The sequence below is a fragment of the Phyllostomus hastatus genome, unplaced genomic scaffold (assembly GCF_019186645.2).
Source record: "Phyllostomus hastatus isolate PE091 unplaced genomic scaffold, TTU_PhHast_1.1 phas_contig_308, whole genome shotgun sequence".
Lineage (NCBI taxonomy): Eukaryota > Metazoa > Chordata > Mammalia > Chiroptera > Phyllostomidae > Phyllostomus > Phyllostomus hastatus.
The window spans coordinates 682,993-699,171 of record NW_025333848.1 but is presented as its reverse complement, the minus strand read 5'-3'; the positions used below and the strand labels follow the sequence as shown (position 1 = coordinate 699,171).

The 16,179-nt window shown below is 39.5% G+C and overlaps 2 protein-coding genes across 7 annotated transcripts in view; one reads left to right on the top strand and one right to left on the bottom strand.

Moving 5' to 3' along the window:
• The window catches only part of RIMKLB (ribosomal modification protein rimK like family member B), a 118,508-nt gene that overhangs the window by 68,156 nt on the left and 34,173 nt on the right, over positions 1 to 16,179 (bottom strand). The gene's annotated exons all lie outside the window — the stretch shown is intronic.
• On the top strand, positions 1,009 to 15,511 carry MFAP5 (microfibril associated protein 5). Of its 6 annotated transcripts, XM_045839653.1 has the most exons (10): positions 1,009 to 1,215; positions 1,753 to 1,812; positions 2,840 to 2,860; positions 7,708 to 7,746; positions 8,072 to 8,104; positions 8,530 to 8,565; positions 10,662 to 10,691; positions 11,633 to 11,729; positions 12,278 to 12,351; positions 13,608 to 15,511. In XM_045839653.1, the coding sequence occupies exons 2-10, from the start codon at positions 1,755 to 1,757 to the stop codon at positions 13,718 to 13,720; spliced, it is 501 nt and encodes a 166-aa protein (XP_045695609.1). In that variant the 5' UTR covers positions 1,009 to 1,215; positions 1,753 to 1,754; the 3' UTR covers positions 13,721 to 15,511. The 6 variants fall into 6 exon arrangements, with proteins under 6 accessions (XP_045695609.1, XP_045695611.1, XP_045695614.1 ...); XM_045839655.1 differs by lacking the exon at positions 7,708 to 7,746 and having other exon boundaries at positions 1,046 to 1,215; XM_045839658.1 differs by lacking the exon at positions 7,708 to 7,746 and having other exon boundaries at positions 1,046 to 1,215; positions 8,496 to 8,565.

The window sequence follows — 16,179 nt, the reverse complement described above, 5'->3', positions numbered from 1 at the left end:
ATTGGTTGCCTCATGTAGGTGCCCCGACTAGGGACCAAATCCACATCCCAGGCATGTGCCCTGACTAAAGACCAGGTGACTTTTCACTGTACAGAATGACACTCAACCAACTGAGCCACAATGCTAGGGGCAAAGTGGAGACACTTTAATGGTCTAACCGTGGAGTTTCTATGAATAAGAGCAAATACAAAACCTTTAAAACTCCTGGATCTGAGAAAGTATTGTCTACATATTACACGACATGAGGAAAAGTACTGGTGGAAAGTAAGTCAAGCAAATAAACACAAACTTGGCTCTCAGTTTTCTTTGGGCTTCTGTTGGCATTTTTGTACTTAAGACTCCAGAAACCAAGATTCTTAGCAAAAACTTAAAGCCAAAAGACAGAATACAGCTGGCACCTCCTCTCACAGAGCTCCTCCACATTTCAAAATGATACAGGGGGTACTGTGTTCCTCAACTTTTTCCAACCCTAAGACAACCAACCTTCTTCTTGGACAGAACTCATACAGTGTCTGTTTTTGGTTGGATGTGGGAATAAATACGATTTCTAGGGGAAGAAAAAAACAAGAGTCTGAATGTATGGGTCAAGAAAGAGTCAAAGAGAGAAGATAAATACAGGGATACAGAGAAATCTGTTGGTGTTGAATAGAGGAATTTCCAAAAAGAACAAAGCAAGGAAGGAGGATGCAAAAATGATTCAAACAGGGAAGATCGTCATAGATAGGAACAGATTCTGGTAATGTGCAGTAAAACATTCCAAGGATGAGGTAGAACCAATTAGGTAAGAAGAAACCCCAGGGAAGGGGTGTAGGGGGTGGGGGGGCCAGATTGCGAGAGGGAAAATAAGCTCATGGAAGAAAGGCATACACGAACTTGGGCCAACCCTTCTAAGGAACAGCAGTATCTCTCACCAATGTGGTCATAACCTTTGGAATGAGGGTGTGAGTGACTGCAAAGTCCCATCCCCCTTCTCATTTCAGCCTCATTGCACTCCTGTAGCCTGGCTCTCTCTCTCACTCTCTTGTTCTCTCCCTCTCTTGCTCTCTCTCTCTCACTCTCCCTCATCTCATTGTTTCAGGAGGCCAAATTTGAAGTCCTTCCCAGGGAGTGGCCCTGTTCATCTTACTCTCCAGCCAAAGTGGGAATAGCGTGAGAAGGGGAGAGACACAGTCAGCAGCCAAAGGACTCGGTGGAAAGAGCAGAGGACCATAGACAGTGAGTTGTTTGATTGTATAAAACTCTGAATAGACAGAGTGTGTGTATTTGTGTGTGTGCATGTGTGTGTATGTGTGTATGCATTGAAGGGTTGGAGGGGGGCAATGGGGAATGTCACTGCATTTAAAATTGAGCAGATGCCCCAATTCATTTGAATTCATGAAATTCAAATGAAAGAAGACGTGAAAATGAGCAGATGATATATACAAGACATAGACGTCAAAAGATAAGATCAGACCCTAGGGGTGAAAGAAACCACAGCGTAGGGGCAAGTATGGACCATTTAGAACATAAAATTTCTCCTGACTTGGTAGAAATAAGTAATGGGAGAGAGAACGGTAAGTGATCAAAGAATGGGCTTTAAATTGGGAACTAAATGTTGGGGGAAAGATAAGAGAGAAACAGTTTGAATCATATGGGGGACCAGGAAAGCTCCTGGGAGGACAAAGAGACAGGGGCCACAGACATCCTTTCCTAGAACTAAGATGCTGATGTGTCTGAGCATTACAGTGTCTGCTCTTCCCACCACCCTGTTAGATATGCTGCTCTTGGGACACACGGTGCTGCTGTTTCTCACTGCATTCATCATTCCCTCGGGTGAGTCTCTACCTTTATTCTTTTCTTCATGAAATGCTAGCTCCCCAGCTATACATGTGTCTGGAGGCGTATGTTAGAGAATGGAATGAAAGGAGGTTGAGGGGAACTGGGAGAGAGATGTTTGCTCTTGAGTTCCAGAATTGCTGTGAAAGGGAAGAAAGGAATAGATTTTGTGTTAAAGAAAAAAGGGCAGGGATATGGCAAGAGATGACCTCAGACTTGGGAAAAGATACACCAAGAGTTATGAAACTAAAGTGAAATGAAGTTACTCACAAATGCATGTTATCCAAAAGAGGGTCACACACATAAATACCCAAGTAAACAAATACCAAAGGAAAAAGAAGCTAATAACACAAATGCATGCACACACATATAGAGACCACCTGATAAGAAACTAGACCAAATTTAAATCCTGTAGAAAAACAGTAACATGTAACACACACTGGCACCAGTGTACACACACATATATATATTCACACACACACCAAAAATATGTGCCAAATCTATACACAAAAGGAAAATGATCTTCACAGATTTCACAGAAGCTGGTTAAAAGATCAGCCATAGAAAATGAACGATGGATTTAAAAAAAAAAATCCTACTCTGTTGGATTGTCTTATTCTGCCAGATAGAGACTTTGAGAAAGCAATTTTTTTTGCCTTGCTCAGCAGTGCAGCTAGTGGGATGTCTGTGGGGACAGAAGGACAGGCCACATGAAAAAGGCTGTGGGCCCTCCCTGTGGAACAGGACCCCATTCCTTCTGCTGGGAATGAGAGCGAGAAGGCATGCTGAGTCAGGGTAAATGGAGCAGGGGTTCTCAGGAATTCATTGTCTTTCTTGAGTTTTTCCATGTTTGTGTGAAGTACTAATTACCAGAATGATTTTTTATTGAACCACATAAAAAGATAAAGTACAACCATTTCCCCATCATTTTCTGGTTTATTTCATAAAAGCTTTTTGGGGTATAGAGCTGGAATCATTCACATCTCTTTTTCTCCTCCCTTTGGTACAAACTGGACACCTCTAGGAGTCAGTGGTCAAGGAGAAGGTAGGTAAACCCTTGGACCTGGGCTTATCGGGGTTATATAAATGCGTGGTCAGTAATACAGAGATATTTGCCAAGGTGTGGGAAATAGGATCTAATTCAGTACTCTCCACAATCCTATTATTCCATTCATAAAACCTTAACTTTTTTTTTAATCTACTGAAAAATGTTTCCCAAGACCTCCTCTATGCCCATCTCTTGCTTCTGCTTTCCTCTATACAATTCTTATCTTGCTCAAAAAACACCCACTAATTCTAACAGAAAGCATTTGCCTATCCATGTATAACAGTGGAGAAACTAAAATGCAAAGACAGGATGAGAAGTCATCTTAACACTACTGTGAAATTGTGGCACAATTGGACAGAACCCCAAAGTTTTTGCTTCCAAGGATTGCTTCCTTCAACTTAAACAAGGAAACTCCAGTTAGCATCTCTACTCTGCCTCCAAACATTCAGCATATTGTATATTGCCATGTATAATGTGCCCCATGTATAACACGCACCCATGTTTTGTGCACATTATACATGGGAATTATTGTGCATGGTATGTAAGCATTATACCCATGTATAGTGCATACCCTATAGTAATTAAAATTTATCTCTTACTTTCCCCAATCCTTGTGAGCACAACAGTATGTAACCCATTAATAGGTCATTAAATCAAATTAGTGGATCCCAACTGGTATTTTTTAAAAGAATTAGAATAGATTAAAATAAAAATAGAGTACATGCAAGTCTATCACAAGAGTAAATTATTATCTTTAAACTTGTTTCAGTTTTATGTATGCACTGGAGCATGATATAATTTTTTATATCATGTGAGTTCTGGAACAGAAGATAAAAATATAGAAATAAAAATGTTTTTTCTCTGTTGTGAGTGAATAGGTCTGAATCCCTAAATTTCTGAACCTAGGTCATCAGATTTCAGCACCAGTAAAACCAAACATCTGAATTCATTTCTCTGGGCTGGGTAAGGTCCAGTCCTATTTTATGACCTTGTGATGCTTTTCTATCAGAAATATTATAACATAAGATGAAAATGTCTCCTTAAGCTTTCTTTTCAGAGGACATACATTCTAGACAAGTTATTTACATAGTGGAAGCTCATGGAAAAGGTAGGCAGACAAGGGATATGGGGAAGCTGGGGAAGCTGAAAGACATGCAGGAAAGCAGTACTGGGTCCTGAAATCCTGAGACAGCTGGGACGCACACTCAACCCCTTTGCTCTCCCTGCTGTTTCTGTGAGTGGCTGGACTGGAATGTGGCTAGAGAAAGGGAACCAGGGCCAGGCTGGACTACATCCCGAGAGGCTCCCCTCCCCTCCTAGTCTCTGGAATGATTCAGGTCAGTGGTTTTTTAAATATCCTGTGGGATTGAAAGAGACCTGGATTCCTTTCATCAATAGTTGTGCTGAAAAAAGAAAGTTTATACTGAGTGTTCAAGACAAAAATTCTCTATTGTCAGATCAAATGATTTTTCTGTCTGGAATTTCTTTTAAAAGGGATGAGGTAAGCAGTTAGCGAGGAAGGGGGGTGAGGGAGGCAAGTTTCTTCATAATGTTTTGTGTTTTGCTTCTACCACAATGATCAATAACTCTGATGTGCTTTATTAAAACGTTATTCTCATCCAATTTAAATCTGACATTTAGACTGAGGTTAAAAAAAAGGTCAAACCAAACTATGTGAATTTGCTGACCTCTAGTGGGTAAGATAGATTATGACTATAAGCTTTCTACAGTGAAGGATCATTATAGATGGGATGTTTGCTATTTGGGTTTTGTTTTTTTTTTTTAAGTATATTTTATTGATTATGCTAAAACAGTTGTCCCATTTATTTTTTCCTTCCCTTTATCCCTCTTTGCCTGGTACCTTCATTTCCTCCAGCATCACCCCTCTCCCTGCCCTTAGTTCATGTCTGTGGGTAATACATATAAGTTCTTTGGCTTCTCCATTTCCCATACTGTTCTCAACCTCCCCCTGTCTATTTTGTACCTACCAATTATGCTTCTTATTCCCTGTACCTTTTCCTCCATTCTCCCCGCCCCCCGCTGGTAATCTTCCATGTGATCTCTATTTCTGTGAATCTGTTCCTGTTCTAGTTGTTTGCTCAGTTTGTTTTTGTTTTTGATTTTTTAGTTTCAGTTGTTGATAGTTGTGTTTGTTGTCATTTTACTGTTAAAAGTTTTGATCATCTTCTTTTTCTTAGATAGTGCCTTTAACATTTCAATAAGGACTTGGTGGTGATGAACTCCTTTAACTTGATCTCATCTGGGAAGCACTTTATCTGCCCTTCCATTCTAAAGGAAAGTTTTGCTGGATAGAGTAATCTTGGATGTAGGCCCTTGCTTTTCATGACTTTGGATACTTCTATCCAGCCCCTTCTTGCCTGCAATATTTCTTTTGAGAAATCAGCTAATTGTCTTATGGGAACTCCTTTATAGGTAATTCTCTTCTTTTCTCTTGCTGCTTTTAAGATTTTCTTCTTATCTTTAATCTTAGTAATTTAATTATTATGGTCTTGATGTGTTCTTCTTTGAATCCAACTTGTTTGGAACTCTCTGAGTGTTCTGGACTTGCATGTCTATTTCCTTTGCCAGATTGGGGAAGTTCTCCTTCATTATGTTTGCAAATAACTTTTCAATTTCTTGCTCTTCCTCTTCTTTTGTTGGCACCCCCATGATTCAGATGTTTAACATTTAAAGTTGTCCCAGAGGTTCCTAAGCCTTTCCTCATTTTTTTGAATTCTTGTTTTTTCATTCTGTTCCGGTTGAATGTTTATTTCTTCCTTTTGCATCAGATCGTTGATTTGAGTCCCAGCTTCCTTCCCTTCACTGTTGTTCCCTGTATGTTTTTCTGTATTTAATTTTGTACAGCCTTCACTTCTTCCTTTATTTTTCACACGTACTCAAATCATTTCTGTAAGCATCCTAATTACCAGTGTTTTGAATTCTGCATCTGATAGGTTGGCTATCTCCTTGCTTAGTTTTTTTCCTGGAGTTTTGGTCTGTTCTTTCATTTGGGCCATATTTCTTTGTCTCTGCATACCTGTTATGTTTTAAGGGGTGGAGCCTTAGGATTTGCCAGGTTGGGGCAATCCAATTTGCTGCATCGTGGTGCTGTATGTGGGGGAGGGGTCAGAGAGAACACAATGCTGTTTGCTGGGCTCTCACCCTGCTTTCAGTCACTTCCCCTGCTTCCCACAAGCAAGTTGTGTCCTTTCAGGAGCAGCCCCGGTGCTTATTCTCAGGTAGGTGGGCTTGTGTACATTCTAACACCCTGTGGGACCCTCCAGTGGACTCTCCTGTGAGACTGGCAGTTTCTTCCACCACTGCAACCCCCCTGTGGATTTTCACAGCCAGAGGTTTTGAGGCTTTATTTCCCGTGCTGGAACCCTGGGTCGTGCAGTATGTCTCACTCCTCAGTTGTTCCTTCTGGTTTATTGGCACATGAATGTGGGACATGCCTGGTCCACCAGCTGCTGCCTTGCCTGCCCAGTCTGCTGACCGTTGCCTGGCCCTGTGTCCTCTCTGCCTCAGCTGCCTGTCTCCATCCCTCCTACCAGTCTGGATAAATGTTTCTTCTTCAAATCCTTGGTTGTTGGACTTCCATACAGTTTGATTTTCTGGCAGTTTTTTTTTGTTTTGGGTTTTTAACTGGTCGTTATCCTTCTTTTGGTTGTACAAGGAAGCAAAGCATATCTACCTATACCTTCATCTTGGCCGGGAGTCCATATTTGCTATTTCAGTGTTAACACTGCTTTGTTATTTTGCCTTTTTAATTCAAATGAAGTTGCTCTAGGAAGTGCTATTATTTACAGTTTTAGATACCATTTTCTTTTTTTTAAGATTTAATTTATTTATTTTTAGAGAGGGAAGGGTGGGAGAGAGAGAGAGAGAAACATCAATGTGCGGTTACTGGGGGCCATGGCCTTTAACCTAGGCATGTGCCCTGACTGGGAATTGAACCTGCAATGCTTTGGTTCACAGCCCGCGATCAATCCACTGAGCTACACCAGCCAGGGCTAGATACCATTTTCTTAGTTTATCCCAGTATATTCCACTGTAAGTCCTGGACTATTTTTACTCCTTCTCCTCCTGCCTTTGATTTCCAAGATCAATTAATTGCAAGGCATTGTCTACTAACACATGCAGTTTCCCTCCCCACTCTTCACCTTGCTTCTCACTGAGCATCATAAAATTACCAACTTCACCTTTTATGAACACCCTTGTATATGAGCATATCATTAGACTGATATCCAATTACATCAGAATTATAAATATCAAAATCAATGCCTTAGGAAAAGATAATTTTCATTTTGAGTAAGCATAGCAAAAGGTCATCAATCCATTCTACTTATTAACAAGTTCTATGATCTTGGGTAAATTATTTATTCTTTTGGTGCTCAGTTTTATCATCTGTAAAAACAGGGATTTAAACAGTGCCTGGCACATAGTTAACTTGGATTAGCCAAATATTTTATCATCTGTTAGGACAATAAAATAATGTAAGTTTTTCCTGCCATCTAATGCTGAACCAAAATCTAAATGAGAAAGGGGTGCCTGTGGAGGATTATCTGATGGGCCTGTAGTTTAGTTTATTCATTCCTCTAAAAAGACAAAGGAAAAACATTATTCTAAGCCAAGGACTGCATGGGTATATTCATGGAAGTAGGAAACTATGACATTTGTTTGTGTTACAGAGGAAAGGACTTGGGCTGGGAAACAAACAAAGAAAAACAATTGTGGGATACTTTGTGTTGGCCACTGTGCTAGACAATTTCACTTACTGGGAATGCGAGGATGGGAGGGGTAAAGAGAGTGCTCAGAAAATGTTTTCTGATTTTTTTATTTAGTAACTCAAGTGACTCAAGAAACATTCACAGACGATCCTAGTAAGCTACCCCTTTAATTTCTTTGCTTTCATACTGGGGATAGGAGGATTGATGATGATGTCTATACAAAGAATAACGAAGACTAGAAAAGAGGTTGGTGGGCACCCTGAACCATGCAGAGCTTACTGTTTATCTTAGATGCCACCGATGCTGTAAACATGTCCAATCTTTTTCTCTCCTCCATTTCCTTCTGTGAGTCCTTTACATTTGCCCCCACAATCCACATTCTTTCACCTCAGTCTTTCTTGTCTCCTTAGATAATCATCCCTTATCCTGCTTCCCTTTCTACCTGCATTTTTTTATTCTCTGTGTTGTATCTTTGCAGATCTGGTAAATGAACCCCCTACAGATGAAACAGGTAAGTTTTACTAGTTCTTTGAAAATGGCATGATTCTCAATATTCACAATATTTACTCCAGCACTTGAGTTAATCCTATATTTTTATCTCTGGGAAAGACATAGAGGGATGGTGGGCATGTTGCTGAGTGACAGTGGGGTAAAAGGAAGAGGGGTCCCTAGTCTTCTAGAAGGAGGAACAAAGTAGATTAATAGCTAAAATAAGGCATGAATGATAAAAGCTCCCCAAAATTAGTATAATGTCAATAAAACAAATACTCTGCAAAAAAATTCACAGTTACTTCAATTACCTCATTGGAGATAATACACAAAGCCAGTTGTAGGCTTGACCTTGCCCTAATATCTCCATTCTCCTTTTTTTTCATGCTGCCTTCCTTCTTGACAATTCAAAGCCCGTCTTACACCTGCTGTTTTGTGCCTTTTCAGTTCTGGCTGATATCACGCCTTCCACAGATGACCTGGGTGAGTTCAGAGCTGGGATCCCAGGGCCACTGGGGCCATTCTGGGCTTTCCCCAGAGCCCATTATAGAAGGCAGTACAGCTGGTGAAGAATCCTAAATAGACAGGGGTACAGTTTCTGCAGCAGTTCCTTCCAACAGTTCAATTTAAATTAATTACATGTTTGATCCCCTAACAAGCAGGCCCTGTGCTAAGTGTTTGATATACAAAACCCCAATATGTGATCTTTCATAGTTCCTAAGACTAGTAAAGGCAAGACAGATAAACAAAGAAATACATGGGGAGATAAAGAAAAACTTTCTAGAAGTAATGGTTGAACTGAATTTTGAAAGAACTGGAGCAAGCCAGGCAATCATGAAGGGGGTGTGCGTTCCAGCCAAAGGTAATAGCTGTTCAAACACGTGAAAGCAAAACAGAGCTTGGTATATTGGGGAAACTGAGTTTTTTGTACCGTTAGGGTCAAAACCACGAGGGATGAGTGGTAGGACGTGAGAAAAGGAGATAGAAACTAACAGGTTTTGCTGCTTATGTGCCAGGGATATATAAGTGAACAAAACTAGTTTTCTTCTCCTAGGTATTTTTAGTGAAATAGACAAGATACCCAAATGAACAAATATAATAAAGAAGTGAACAAATATAAAAGACTCCTTGACTACATTCCATGTTGGAAGTTAGGCAAGGCTTTTCTAGAGGGCAATTTGGCTAAATTGCTTCTTGAAAGACAAGTTGAAGTGAATCAAGTGGATACAGGGGGGAAGAGCAGAGCTTTGCAGTGAAGAAAATAATCTGGGCAAAGGCATAGGCTGGGAATGAAAACCAGAGTATAGTATATGCAAAGGAAGTTTTCAATCAGGTTTGTGAATTGGAAAACTGATGAGGATGACATTGCACTAGTCCCAATAAAAGATGGTGGCCTGAAATAAGGTAGAGGTAGTGAGAATTGAATGTGAGCTGTAAGGAAAAAAGAGATCGCCCTGGCTGGTGTGGCTTAGTGGATTGAGTGCCAGCCTGTGAACTGAAAGGTTGCCAGTTCAATTCCCTGTCAGGGCAGATGCCTGAGTTGCAGGCCCATTCGTGTGAGAGGCAACAGATTGATGTTTCTCACATATGTTGCTGTTTCTCTCCCCCTCTTTCTCTCTCCCTACCCCTCTCTCTGAAAATAAATAAATAAAGTCTTTTAAAGAGAAGAGGCTTTGAGATAATATTCAGATTGCCATTAAGTAAATGGTGGCTATTGGGTGGATGGTAGTACCATTCACGAAAGAACAATTTGAATTGGTAAAAGGAAAAATAATTAAGTCAGTTTGGGATATGTTTGATTTGAAGAATGTTTGAAAAATTCATGAACTCTTTTATAACATGGCAGCTGGATTTTTAGGTTTGAAGCTTAGAAGAGAGATTTGGGCTAGAAGTATGAATTTGAGAATTCTCTGCACATAAACTTGCAACTGAAACCAAGGAATAGATGGGATCACCTAGCCCACTTCCTGTAGTATCCTATTAGAAACTCTTCCAATCACATTTTTACAGGTAACTCCCATAGTTAGTCTATTCCCTCAAGACTCCTCTGCTATTTGATTTGTTCTCCATTCTACAAACTAGTACCACATTTAACCAGGCCCTGGGTTAGGTTTGGCTATGGCTATGGCCCTTGCTATTCTTTACTGAATAAATTTTATCAAAGAGCACACAATGGTGTATCCGATTTACAGAGAAGAAAATTTCTTCAGAAGAAGAGCTTCTATAGGACAAAAACCTTTTGTCTTTTTAGCTCCAGGATGAGGCTCTTCTGAGCATAAGGCTCTTTGCTTGAGTCCCTACTGAATTTGTTTATTGTCGACAACACAAAGATACTCTCAATATAATACATTTGTCAACTGTCCAGGAGAGAAAGGTAGAATCATATTTCCCATCCTAACTTCTAAATCTCTTCAGTTGTGTGAATTAAAATAAACCATTACGGGTTTTCTTTTAGAAGCTGCTAAAGAGTTATTAACTCACCTGTTTCCTTATCTGCATGGGTGACCCACATGGGTCTCAACTACAGAGTAGTTGACTTCTAGAACTAATAATAACTGAATAAAATTTTTTCCTTCCAGCCTCACCCAATGATAAAATTAACGTCACAGGTATAATTGTTTTTTGCATGTCTTTTTTCTAAACTTTTTTTTCTTCCTGAGGATTCCTTACCTTCCTGTTCTTTGGAGGGTATATCATCTAGTTTACTTCCCATTGTTCTCAAAGAATACTTTTAGTATCCTTTATTCTTCTCCTCTACCTCTACCTTTGCATTTTGATATGAGCTCCTGTCCTAAAAGTCATGGTCAAAAGATTGAACCACTGTTGGCATGATCCCAAAACAATCCTTTGGACTTTATTTGGTTAGGGCATTGGGAACTGACTGCAAAGACTCAGTATTACTATAGACATCAAGGCTAAAGTTGCTTTCTCTAACGTACCCTAATTCTGATGTGCAGCTAGGGTTGAAAAATAGTTGCCTATCTTAGAACTCTCGCTCTTCAGAATAGGATTATTAGCATTTTGGTTTGAAATTTCACCTGGATAACCCTAGAAGGACTTTTACCTAGAAGAGCCCTCAGAGATTATTTTAGCCACTTCTGCTTGCAGGTAGGGAAGCACCTAAATTTCATTTTAGTAAATTTCCTATTACTCTGCTTTGGTGACCAGGAAGGAAGTACCCCAACTTATGATTCTCTGTAGAGACTACCATATTTTTAGGACTATAAGACATGCCAGACCATAAAACACACCTAGGTTTTAGAGGAGGAAAATAGGAAAAAAATTTGAAGCAAAAACTGTGGTAAAATATTTAATAACCTGTGACCCCGCTCCACTGCCCCCCGGCTCCCCCACAGCAAGCCAGGTAAGCTACATTCAGACTATAAGACATACCCCCTTTTCCTTCCAAATTGGGGGGAATGTGTCTTACAGTCTGAAAAATAAGGTACTCTGTATGTTTTTCCCACTTTATCTGTCCTCCTCCATCCCTTTAATCCTTTGTTTGTATTTTTCTTGTTTGTTATGCTTCTCCCTATTTTTTTGTGCCAAGCTCCTTCAGACTGCCGGGATGAGAAATTTGCTTGCACAAGACTCTACTCTGTGCATCGGCCAATCAAGCAATGCGTTCATCAGTTATGCTTTACCAGGTAAGAGACCCCAGAATACCAAGAGAGCATCTTCCATGATAGTGCTTTCATATTGGCAATTATTCAATGAGTAGCCACTACAGAATTTCAGTCTTCCACAGTGGCTACTCATTATGGAGGGGCAGAAGATTTTAGCATAACCCTCCTAGCTATTCCTGAAGGCACCAGATAGAACCTGGAGCCTGGGTGGAGGTATACAGAAAACAGGCTGACTAACAAGTCCAGGTGCTAGAGGGCAAATAAAAAGGGCTAGAAGAAGGACAGTCGTGAGAGAAACACAAGTACATTGAATTTGTTACCTCATAGAAAAAAGGGTTGAAATGAAAGATCCAAGTCTGAAGGTAGAAAATAGTGGGAAAGAGAAAGTATTAAATTTGTGCAAAGTGTCACTAAGGAGAGTAATACCATTTTCTGAAATAATTAGGAAATTCAGATAAAGAAGAGTGGGGAATACAGGAATTAAAGAGGCATCCTAGGCTTAGGCTATTTCTTCTTCTCAATGCTTCTTTCTGTCTCCTTCCTTAACTATGACATTGGGACTATGGCAGTTTACGACGCATGTACATCATCAACAATGAGATCTGCTCCCGTCTTGTCTGTAAAGAACATGAAGCTATGAAAGGTAAGATGATGTCTGTGTTTTTGGTGGAGGAAGGGACAGTTATGATAGAGTTAAATAAGGACACAATGTTAATTGATCCCAAGTCTGGCTTTGGAGGAGGCCTTTTGACCACCCGCCTAACTTCCATCAGTCCCCGTTCAACCAAGTTACCACAAATAAGTAATCCAAATAAAACAGCATTTTAATATAGAAACATAACCCTACAAAAAGTACTCCCAGATCTTTTTCCAATTAGACTGTAACTCCCAATCTCTCCTGGACAAAGATAGAGATTTCTGAAGCTCTGGTTGTATTGAAGATCATTCACTGGGGTTCCAGGTAAAAAGGGCAAGTCAGCCATTACAAATAATAGATTCTACTAGTCTGCACCCATGTTTGTAACTCAAAAGAATAAACAAACAAAAAACACATAATTCAATTAGAAATAGACTGAGCACTTAGAAACCAGCTATATTATAAACAATCTACCACTTCCAAAGTACCTTTTACATTGCTCATTGTGAAATTCTCAAGGTAAAGGAAGGTAGAGAGACTTTATAAAAACAAAAGGGTCAAAACTGTGTTACCATGTATTGTGGGAACAAAAATACTTCTCACCTTCCCCATTGCCTGCCCCCAAAGGTGGCTGTGGTTGGAGAGGGTACCACAGACAGGCCACTTCTGACTCAGCAGCCCGCCTTGCACTGAGTTGCTGAGTAAGAGCTGTACTTAACTTCGCAGAAGGAAATTTGCTGCTTGTCCCCAATGGTTCTGTGCAAGACACCTGCAAGGGAAGCACCTTGAGATGGAGGATGAGTATTGGGGACTCTAAGCACTTTCAAGTGTCTCTGGGGACTTAGTTAAGTTAGCTATTTGTACAAGGTAAACACTTAAATATATAGTGATTGGACCTCATTTTTTGCTACTCAATAAGTCACTGAATAGAAAAAGTATGAGCTAAATGTATAAAGGAAAGTAACATTGACTGACCACCTGTGCTAGGTACTTTGCATACATTGTTTCACTTTACTACAACTAAACTGATGAGGCAGGTATTTTAATACTTATTTTACAGGAAAGGATAGTGACGTTCAAAAAAATTAAGAAACTTTCTAGTAAGTGGTAAATAACTAGTAGGTGGCAGGGCTGGGATTCTAACTCAGATCTATTTCTCTCTGTTTTCACTCCACAACACTGGAGTCTTCTCGTTCTCTTAAAATATGAGCCCTTGGGATCTTTCTCCATTCTTATCCCATCACCCTCTGCTTCTTTTCTAGATGAGATTTGCCGGCAGATGGCTGGTCTGCCCCCAAGGCGACTCCGGCGCTCCAACTACTTCCGACTTCCTCCCTGTGAAAATGTGAATTTGCAGAGACCCAGTGGTCTGTGATCATCAAGGAAGTGGAAAAAAGAAAAATGTGCGGTTGGGAAGAGAATGCTCTACGAAGAGGGAACTCCTTGTCTAACCGTTGTCAGCTAACCGAGTATTTCGCTTTTGCCCCTACTCTCCGATTTTTCCCCCAAAGAAACATTTATCTCATTTCCGGCACTCACAACACAAAGTCTATATTATTGCGTGGTTTTACTGCTTCCCAATATCATAGACATAGTAGATAAATGATGACCAGGTGGCTTATATATAAATATTCTATGTACAATTTCCAGGAAAAACAAACTTATGGTTAATAATATTTACTATTGAATCTATCTGAGCTAGATCTTAGGACAGAAGGAATTGTTACTGTCTATTTTGGCCATAGAACTCCATGAACTTTCATCTTAAGAGTTACCAAGATTAACTCCCCATTTGTCTGTGATATTATAGTCCTTTTTAACTTTTTACTGATTGTCATAATATTTGTCTGGCAAAGTCCTCTTTATGAAAAGCATCATGATAATTGTTCCTAAAAAATTCTCCAGAGCCTAGAGTTATATAATCCTACTAACAATATATAAAGCCCCAAAATGTCTTCTGCTAAGCTCAGAGGCTAAGCTAAAGAGAGAGGAACAGGCCAGATAAAGAACCTGGACTCATGATTCTTATTCAATTTTTTATGCAGTTGTCTAATCAGCAAGTCAGGCTGGGAAGTAAGTCTCATTTTCTTACTCATTTATGGTAGTATTGGGGTTAGTCCACCTCCACAATTAATTAGAATACTAATGTCAGACCGTATCACTGGTCGGAGTATCTGAGTTACTCCTCCTCCTTCCATTCTTCCCACTTAACCAAAATCCTTAGAAATTATTATGCAAACAGATTCTGGAATAGCCTGATTTGGGGCCTAAAAAAGCCATTCAGATCTGAACTTTAAGACATAGGCATAAAGTTTACCTAATGGTTTGTAAAAAAAAAAAAAAGAGTAAATGAAACAGTTTTTAGACAATACACAGCCTTATCCTGGGTCTAGCTGTAACCAGGTAGCCTCAGATAAGTCATGTTCCCTCATCAGGCCCTGGTTTAATTTCCCTGTCTTTAACATAAGAAGGTTTAATTTACACTTGTTCTAAGGTTTCTTCTAATTCTATGATTCTCAAGATTTAAATGCATTGTTCATATTTCTTGAAACCTAGAGCTGATGCAGTCTAATTCACAATGAACATGTCTACTTTACAAGGGGGAAAATATCCTACATTAAATGGATAGTGATCCACAATATAATAGGACAAGATCCCAGTATAAGTGGCAAACTGTGTAGTATGGACCTTCCATCTGAATAACTCAGTAACCATCTTAAAAAGCCGATGGAATTGAAATGGAAACTAGGGGACTTAGAGACAACCAGTTACATACGACAGAATGCCATTTGGTAGGGAGTGAATTTTTTTCCCATTGCTGAGATAACTACCCAATTGAAGATTGGATTCTTGCTGTTAAGGAGCAATTTAGCTTAATGGAATTTGTACAACTGGTTTTAAAAAAATGTTAGAAAAAGCCCCAAAGTGTGTAATCTCTGTTCCACAGCCTCCAGAAGTAAATGTACTCATATACAGACAGATATATTAAATGCATATTGTAGCCACTGTAGAGAAATCTCAAAGGCACAGAGTTTCCAAGAATCATGTCAGAACATCTTCATGAACTTGACCTTCCTATTCCATATTGAACGAGAGGTTGCATTCCCATCAGAAAGCACCTCAATCCCAGTATTATGTATATTGCAAATTAAACAATTTAAAATAATTTTTTGTAATTTCCTTCTCAGAAGAGAGAAGTGTTGTGTCTGATTATTTCTTCTATTCTGTGTTTAGAAATAACCCCTGAATTCATGCTTTTATCCCACTCTGAAAACTAAATACCAATATTGTTCAAATTTCTCTATTCCACTATTCTCCAATGTGCCCTTCTTCACTCCAGCTTTCCAAATTTATTTACCCTCCTCCAGATATGGCCCTTCCTCATTTCACCAGAAGATTCTTTTTCTTTTGTGCCCCCTTCAGAACCAATTGTCTTGCAAGGTGAAGTTTCATGCCTTATTTTCACTTCTCTTTTGCGTGATCAAATTCCTGTATTTTGCCATTTCTGTGTCCTTATGTTCTCTACCTGTTTTACTCTTCTTGACATGTAAACCAACATTTCTAACTCACTTCCCAGCCTTTCTTTCCTCATCCTTATAAAGTCTTATTTTCCCTTATAGCTTTCCCCTAAGGTTAAAGTTTCTAAGGGGTTGTTTTTGGTCCTAGTTCTTTCACTCTGTATTCTCTTCCCCACTGGCAGAATTCTGTTCACCTCCATTTCTTTTTTTTTTTTTACCCTTGACCCATTTCGGGTCCCTGATGCCCTAGTTTTCTTCCCTTGTGCCTCTCACAAAAACATGAAAAGATTTGAACACCTTTTACTCTGTAAGGTAT